General features: G+C 42.5%; 1 protein-coding gene across 7 annotated transcripts in view; it reads right to left on the bottom strand.

Annotated features, from left to right (window-relative positions):
* Positions 1–3321: 3321 nt before the first annotated feature.
* RPS6KA5 (ribosomal protein S6 kinase A5) overlaps positions 3322–9090 on the bottom strand; it is a 121752-nt gene continuing 115983 nt past the window's right edge. For all 7 annotated transcript variants that reach the window (XM_070414863.1, XM_070414883.1, XM_070414873.1 and 4 more), the window contains 3 exons: positions 8849–9008; positions 6545–6708; positions 3322–5230 (listed from right to left, as the gene is read on the bottom strand). In XM_070414863.1, the coding sequence (XP_070270964.1) occupies positions 4991–5230; positions 6545–6708; positions 8849–9008 (564 nt within the window). In that variant the 3' untranslated portion in view covers positions 3322–4990. The remainder of the gene's footprint in view (positions 5231–6544; positions 6709–8848; positions 9009–9090) is intronic.

Below are 9090 nucleotides of genomic sequence, written 5' to 3'. Positions count from 1 at the left end.
TGTAGCACCTTTATAGCTCCCTTTAGATTAATCAAAGGAATGATAATTATCATACATTTAATCTCCCCTTTTACCAGTATTTATAATTTGAGCAAATAGGATGGTACTATACTACCTAAAATAAACTGTTGTGAACAATCAAATGTCTACCACAGCAACAGGTCTTAAATGAGAATTATCCCATGTCCACTCCTGCAAAATAGTGCACATTTCACATGACCAGCCTCTTTGAAAGTTAACAATAAAACTGCAGCTAAGAATGTCAACTTCCTCAATCTTGACTGGATTTTAAAACAAAACAAAACCAACAAAAATAATTATTTTCCAATCCATCTACAAGCAGAAATGCCAGAAAATAAGTCTATACTACTCGGTTCATACAATTGAAATTTCCTTTCCTAAGTCATGACATCTTTTTGTTCTGTTTTTGTCTTTTAAAATACAGGACTTCAAAACATAAATGAAAAAGATAACAACTGCTCAAGATGGGAAGGAACAAGAAGGAAAATGGAATGTTCTCTTAGTGAAGAGGCAAATGGTGTAAAACTGTGCAGATTGAAAGTGTTATGCAATGGAAAAGAATAATGGGAACGACATAATGCTAAATATCACCCCGGTCTCCTGTGTCCGGAGAAAAGTTGCTGTATTAAATGCTAACTCAACCCATGTGAGGTATTTCTCCTTGTGATTACATAAGCAACACTCTAACTAGAAAAATAGTGCATGTCCTTCCACCTGTCCCTGCAGAAATACAGCAGGAAAACGAGGCCTGATGATCAACCACCAAGAATCCTGTCTCTTAATCCAAGTCTCCTTCTAAATATTAGCTCTTTACCGCGTGCTCCTAAGCAATAATGGAAAGGAAATGGCTGGCTATCAATAGTATCTATTTTGGCCTGGTCGGCATGGCTCAGTGGTTGAGCATCAGCCTATGAACCAGGAGGTTCCATTCCCGGTCAGGGCACATGCCCAGGTTGTGCGTTCGATCTCCAATGTGAGGTGTGCAGGAGGAGGCAGCCAATCGACGATTCTCTTTCATCATTGATGTTTTCTTTCCTCTCTCTCCCTCTCCCTTCCTCTCTGAAACCAATAAAAATATAAACTAGTATATTAAACAACAACAACAAATGAGATGAGGCACGTGAAACTGCTTCATAAACATTTGGTTAAACTGTAAAATGTTTGCACCTGGCTATAAAGCAAGTCAGGTTCCTGGGCTGAAGAAACTCCAAGGAGGCTAGTCACTAGGGAGAGGAAGCTGGGCGTTACTATGTGACATCATTACCCAGCAACCACAGTGACCGTTTCTGGACTGGGCTGGGCTGGGCTATGGGCCGCATTTTGCACCATGGGGTCTTGGCAGTGTTGGCTGTGATTTGGTAGGGTGTCGCTCCGGGGTGGTGGCGGGGCCTGTGTCCCACTTTGGGGAAGCCGAGTGTTGCTTTGTGGGCACCAGGTCCGTGGTGTTTATTTTTAAATGGCCAGTACGTGTCATGGCAGCTCCTGCGTTGAGCGTCTGTCCCCTGGTGGTCAGTGTACGTCATAGCTACCGGTTGGAAGGATGGACACTTAGCCTTTTACATGTATATACAGATATTTCATTATGTTACAATAAATCATCTATAAGATGGTTATTTTGATATAGTGTAAGTGGTATATCAGAATTTCCTTTTTCACTTAGATCTTAAAAGAATATTAGAAGTGTGATAACACAAACATCCAATTAGGTTCTTATTATTAGTCACTGGGAAAACACACAAAATAATCAAGTGTTCTAAGGCATGTATAGGGCCAATAATTTAGAAATTTTCACCATTTTGAGGTACCATGATTTTAATAAATATAATAACAACTGTTTGAAATGGGGGCAAGGTGAACAAACAAACAATAAATTGTAGACTTTTATAAACTATTTGAGAACGTATTTTTTAAAATGATATACAAAAGGAATTTACTTATTTAAAAAAAGTCACTGCTATCCAAGTAAGTTTCTTAAAAAAATAACTTACCTTATATTTAAAATGTAGCCATTTATACAGTTCTTGAAGAAATTAGCAGTAATATAAAAAAAATTAAAAGGCAGTTTTTCAGGGTTAAATGAATCTGCAACTCCAAAACAAACAGGCATGTTGAAATTAACTCAGGAAACATGACTTTCTGTTCCAGTGGGTCAGTAGTTTATTATTTTATAGAGGTTTGGAAGAATTAATGAATATCAAAATAGTAAATTTAACTCACTCAGCCATAGGATCTGGCACAGTAATTAGAAGAAAGTGGTCTTTCAAAATTTCTTGCCTCTATTACTTTCCTTTTCTCAATCTTGCCTCTCACTTAGCCATACATAGTTGTAAAAGATACGCTCTGAGCCAGAATTTGTGATGGCATGAAAGCTACATACTTCAGATAAAATAAAAAAGGGAAGGGGTGATTTGGTCCTATCTCCATAAACTGTTATAAAGAGAACTTAATGTATGCATTTGTTTTTCTTAGATATATTTCTATTTTATTGCTAATACCAAAGGAGCCCTTCCATTTCACATTTTCCCATGAAGTACTTTTTAGTTTTTTGATGTGACTAAGTGGAAAGTCTGTGAATTTTAAAGCGCATTTCACTGTACACTAACCGCCTGCATCCAACCGATCTGCAGCAGCCTGGCGCCAGACGCAGCCTCACTGGTGCTTACACAGGGTGAGGATGAAGGCACTTGACAAGAGGCCTCTACACGGAGTGTTTTCTGAGCTCTTCTCAAAAGCCCATCCTAGATTATTTAGTTGACGGATTACCCTTCTCTTTCCTTCCTCTGCCTGATGCTTTGCCCATTTCATTTTCTGCCAAGTCCTCCAGAAGAGACGGCAAGGGAAAGAAATAAAAATGAAACCCATTAATTTTCAATGTCCACAATGAGTCAATTACATCATCAATCATTATGGAATACTGACCATTTTTCTGGATCATTTTCCTTTAGCAACAAAATTCTTTGAGTCTATACTTTACAACTAGCATTGTCTATGAGAATGCACAGTTTAAAAAAAATACTTAAAGGGCTAACTAACACATTTCCAAAAATATTCAACATAACTATAGACATAAATGGACATTTTCTTAATTATTATAAATCTGTGCCTGATGGAACCATATTTTGTAATTACCTGTATTTGGTAATAATTCATGAAAGATCTTCCATCACTACTAGGAATGGCCACAAGCTGGGGGTACAGTTGATTCAATGAGAATTATGTAGCCATTTGGGCCACTGAAAAGTATTAAAAATTATTTCCAATAACCATTGTGGACAAAAATGTGAACAAGATAATACAATATTTTGAAAATATTTTAATATTTGCCATTTTTGTTGCTTGTGCTAATAATATATACATTGATTTAGCAATAAATATACTACTGTTACATAGAGTGCAATATTTTTAGTATTCATAATTGGTTGAAATTAATGCTGCATTATCTCAATAAATGAATAAATAAATATCACACCCAAATTCCAAACTAATGCTCCAGAGGTTATCATTAACAAAAATGAAAAGAAATGTATTGGGATTTATCTTTTAAGCATGATTCCTGTAAACATGGCCAAGATCACCTTTCTCAGTCCTAACATTTCGTGTGATAGCTTTAAAAGAAAACAGAACATACAAATTCTACCACTTCTTTTTTTGCATAGGAAATGAATCATATTTGTAAATGCAGCAATCTCTCAGTGAAATGTCTTCATCACAAAGCGCTTGTTTTGTGTATGAATTCAGAACTTTTGAGCAATAAAAGTGCTCTGCATAAGTTTATAAAATATGCTTTCTGGATTCAAAATTTAACAGGAAAATTTCCAAATAAGTCATAGTTATGATTTTAAAATATTATGTACATGATATCCAGCCACAGGAGGAAATGCCTCACTGTAGACAACACAGTGTACAAATATAAAGCACAGTGTTGAACAGAATTTCCCTTTAGCTTTTCCTCACATCGGTGCCTGCGTGGCTGATGGTGACGTTATGCCACACGGCTCATGCTACTTGTTGCAAACAAGGTAGAAGGGGGTGTGAGGACAAATTTAAAATAGATAACGAAAAAAAAAAATGGCAAAAATACAGTACATATGCTTTAACCAGTGCACTTTATAAAACAGTTCGCTTTATTCATATTCTTTTATAAAGTGCAATGTTACCTAAAACAGAGACATGTACCTTAATGGCTCGCAATACCATTGAACAAACTGCCAGGACAGAGCAGTGCAAAGTGAGAAACACGGAGCTGAGCATGCACTCAGAGGGGCCCCAGAGACAGAGCCCGGGGCCATGAGTCCTTATAGCTTTTCTTTTACTTTTTGAAAAAGATGAATAGTAGGTTATCATCATATGTAACCATAAAATAAAGACAATAAGTTAAAATCCTCGCTCAGAAATAAGTATATATGCCACACATAAAATTCATTACAGAATCTTTTTTAAAACAGACATTTTTTCTCTGATAAATCCCTGTTGAAAGGGTGCAAATCTCCTAAAAGCCCACATTATCCACAAGGCGAAGCAGAAGGTGTCGCCACAGTAGGAGTAACTTGCCGGCAGACAGCTGAAAGGCCTGTGACTACTCTGCAAGCAGTTCGAATCTGGCCAGCCCCCAATCGCATTTACAGGGGCCTCTGCTCCTTCCAGAACCGTCCTGCTGGCACCAGGTAGGTCACTAAACCGTGTAACCCGTGCTTCGTTCACAGTAACGTTCTCTGCCCAGTGCTTTAGGACAAGGATAACCGGTGGGTTTTCCTGAAAAAATTCCCCAAGAGGCAGATTCCAATGAGACCAGCGGGACTTGTTTTTCTGTTTGGTTGGTGGTTATTGTTTTTGTTTTTTTGGCTCATTCAGGGTATTTTATTTTCTTAAAGTAGACAAGCTTTGACTTTGACGAAACATCACCTCAGGCATCGCCGAGGGAGCAAAAGTGCCAGGCTCACGGGTCACAGCCCTCCCGTTCCTGTGCCGTTCAGTCCGAGAACTGGAAGAGGGGCTCGGGGTTATTGCTGTCGGCAGGGTTGCTGGGCTGCAGTGCCTTTGTGGGGGTGGTTTTACCGTGAGAGTGAGAGGACGAAGAATGGGAGCTCTCGCTGGAGCTGCTGCGTGTCTCCGTACTGGTGCTGGTCTTTTTCATCTTCCTTCTCTTAGCCAGAGGGGCCTTGTCGACATTCTGAAGGCAAAACCCCTCTCTCTTGTACTTGTTAAAGGCCTAGAGGAGAGAAAGAAGGGAACCCCGATGAAGGTACAAGGATTGAAGATTCCTTGGCAATTATGACTTACAGCAGGAGGCGACTTTGGTTGTCAACCAATAGCTCCAAGTTGTCTGGGGAACAAAGTCCTAAAACCATTGTATCCAAACCTCCTGTGGGGTACAGAGTTCACGGGGTGATGGCTGAGGATGCTGCTTAAATCAAACCAGCGTGGCTGTCCGGGAGTCAGGATTCCCATACCTCATTTGAAGAAGTTAGCGCTACCTCTCAATAAGAAACACTGACTGACTGGAAACTCCTGAAGACTATTGCAATCCAATACACCCCTCCCCACACCCCACAGCTGCTACCCCCGTTACTCTACAGTTCTGTGTCTGAGATTTAAAATTCTGACCACAAAGACCCAACACAAAACAGACTTAATCCATTATGGGCTCCTGCTCTCCACTTCCAAGTCAATGCAACTGGGCGTTATCTTGGCCAGTTAATCTACACCGAGGAGATCGGGTACACACCCCAGGCCGGCTTTAGCCTCTGGGCAGCCTGTCTTCACTTTTCTTAGCCTCAAGCTCTGGCATGGCTGCGTTGCCCCTGACAACCTTGCATCCTGTCTCTGAGAAGCTATGGATCATCTGCCACAAATTCTTGCAGTTCATCTCTTTATACCTCACCTTATCCTAGTTCATTAACTTTTAAATCAATTTCTGCAGCTGAGAGGAAGCGTTATCCCTCCTTCCTCAAGATAATCCTTCAGAGGTCACTGTATTTCTCCTTCACTCACTCACCCCTTAGACAACTAGCTGAATGTGTCTGCATCTGCTGGGCACAAACGTGCGGCTCCTGCAATGCCAGCTCAGCCTTTCAAACACAATCAGTGCCGAATGCCCGTACCTACTTCTTATCCTTCACGGTCTCTAGAATATATGAGGCCCAAAAGGGTTGCTGAATGAACGAATTTTTACGGGTGCCTTAGTTCCTAGTGTTTATCGTTTTAAAAGAAAATGATTTTGCTTATTTGAGAGAAGAAAGTCCTAGTAGTAGGTACATGGTTTTCATCATCTACAGGAAATCTTCAGCTATTCCAATACCGCCCTCTGCCTGATCTCACACACTCGCTCCCAACGTCCGGGAAGGGCACTGTGGGTTCGCAGGGACTCTGGCCCCAGGCACTTGCTGTTTGTAAATGTGTCTGTGTCCTCACATTAAAAGGACTCTTATTTCTTATTTTAACTGTTATTACTCAGAGTGCGTCTCGGAGGTTATCGGGTATCTGATTCCTTTCAAACCCCACACTGCAGAGCACAGGCCCTTACGTGGAAGGTGGCCTTCACGCAGGTGTGCACGGCGGCTCCTGAAGACCCCAGGATGTCGGGAGTCATCAGAGGGTTGGAGGACAGCTGACTGCCGTCTTGGAGCCATTCATTGTATCTCAGGCCAGACATTTTAAGCCTTTTATTTGGATCAACAGTGAGAAGTCCTGTGGGAATAAACAAGACATTTTTATTTTGTGATTTGCCATTTCAAACAGTTTAAAATCAACCTCAGATATAAATCTCAATTATGTTCACATGACATGATGGTTTCTATAAGGCTTCAACCTCCTACAAAAATAATTACCCTTTCATATGCTCTTAAATGCCCTAGTGAGCACTGGATGCTAATGAGAAAGCCCACAATAGCCTATTTCTAGGAGGCTGTGGGCTAACTGACTTTTCAATCAGGAGAAAATAGCCACCCCAACAAAGACTCCCCAGGGTGACCGGGTAAACTCCGAATGAGGAAAGAGCTAGACCTCCTTCAGGCCTGTACCAGCACCTTCTCTAACTCAGGGGGTGTGGTCAGGCCCAGAGAAGTGGAAGTGGAGACTCAGAGGAGTTCTGAGGAGGCACGAAGACAAGCCCCGCTTTCACACCACCGGGGACCATGTGCAGGAGGCCATGAAGAGGGAGGGCTCAGCCGAGGGAGCGTGGGCCCCTGGGAAACTTCCAGAAGACAGGTCCTGGGGGATGAGAGAAGTGGGCTCAATGAGGAGGGGTGCCCAGGGATTAAGAAGAGCTAGTGCATAGGAACGGGGGGTACAGGGACCCGGAAGCTTGACACAACTGAGGAATCAAGTGTTCACAACGGCAGAGGCAGGCAGGGCCCGGTCGTGAAGGGCCTTGAGTTTTCAATGTGCTGTGATGGGGCGTGACCTGAGGTCAGTGGATTCTCTGAAGGATTTTTAACAGAGACATGAGCACATCTGGACATTAGGAAGGTCACTCTGCCGATGGATGACGGGCAGGTGATGTGAGAGGAAGTGAGACAAGTTGGAAGAATGTTGTAGGATCTTAGGAGAGAAATGGTGATGAGGACTAAGGTGGCGGCCACGTGAAAGGGGAGAGGGGTGGGAGGAGGGATACTGAACCCGCAGGAAGCAGTGACTGGCTGTGGAAGGCGAGGAAGGCTGGGTGCCGGAAGCCGGTCCATCCTTGCTGCTTGACACAGTTGCTGCAGGAAAGAAACATCTGCACAGCATATGTTTCAATGGACCTGGCGTATATAGCATACTGTTCTTAATATGTTTGCTCCCTTTAGTGCCATGTGTTTTAACCAAGGTCACCTCTCTGAGAAAGGTTGTTTCCCCAGGTAGGGATTTTTCCCTGAGGTTAGGGAGGGGATACAACCCCTTAATTAAGTGTCAGGCGGGTAGTTAAACTACATAATCTTTACTCCCTGGAATGGAGATAAGAAACGCCCTAACCTTTGTAATAGAAATTGACAGGATTAAAATGGGCTGGTATAAATACGGATGTAACAAGACAATAAACATCAGATCCTCATCAGATCCTCATCAGTTCCTAACCAGAACTCCGACCAGAACTTTGGCTGGAGATCCTGGCTAGAGGTCCTGACTAGGCTGCTGATCAACTGAAGGCTATCTTCGTGTCATTCCTTCTTCCCCGACTCCGTCCACACCTTTGGGGACCCCTGGACCCGCTGGGATTGGACCCCAGCAGCTGGGAGCTAGTAAGTGTCTGGCTTTCTGTTTTGGTGGCCTGGCTCCTTGGCAGTGCAAAAGAGGGAGATGTGAGGAGGCACACATTTGGGAGAAAGGAGAGTAAAAAAGTACAGGTTCGGCCCTGGCCGGTGTGCTCAGTGGTTAGACCGTTGGTCTGCACACAGGAGGGTCTCAGGTTTGATTCCCAGTCAAGGGCAAGGACCTGGGTTGCAGGGTCAATCCCCAGCCCCGGTTGGGGTGCATGCGGGAGGCAACCAATCAATGTGTCTCTATCACACATCAATGTTTGTCTCTCCTTTTCCCTCACTACCTTCCACTCTCTAAAAATCAATGGGAAAAATATCCTTAGGTGAGGTTTAACAACAACAACAAAGAGTGCAGGTTCGATGTGGAGGTGCCAGACTGGGATGCTGGTGGATCCAAGTGCTAGTTCGTGTGGAGACAGTGGATAGGATCACTGAGGGAGAATGTTCTGATAAGAAGAAATGGCACAAGACAGCAGCCTGGAAGCCTTTTAGAACACAGACTCCTTGAGTAATGAACAAACATATGTGTAATGGCATGACTCCACTTCAATCTCTGCACAGCGCATAACAAAATTTCCTTAGATTCTTACCTTGGATCAAATCTTTAGCCTCTTGGGATACATTCTTCCAGGCTTCTCCTTCAAAGGAGAAATCTCCCGTTTTGATTTTCTTCATGATTTCCACTGCACTGGTGCATGTCAAACTTTTGTCATGAGATTGGAATGGAACTTGCCCAGACAACATTGTATACTATCGAGAAAAAAAGAAACAAAGAATGTTTCAACAGTTTATTATGATTGGCATTACTGGGTTTAAAAGATTATGTGGCTTC

This window comes from Myotis yumanensis, unplaced genomic scaffold, assembly GCF_028538775.1.
Source record: "Myotis yumanensis isolate MYYU_CA2020_CCGP unplaced genomic scaffold, mMyoYum1.0.hap1 SCAF_1, whole genome shotgun sequence".
Classification (NCBI taxonomy): domain Eukaryota; kingdom Metazoa; phylum Chordata; class Mammalia; order Chiroptera; family Vespertilionidae; genus Myotis; species Myotis yumanensis.
The sequence above is the reverse complement of the archived record's forward strand: the minus strand, read 5'-3'. Positions and strand labels throughout refer to the sequence as shown.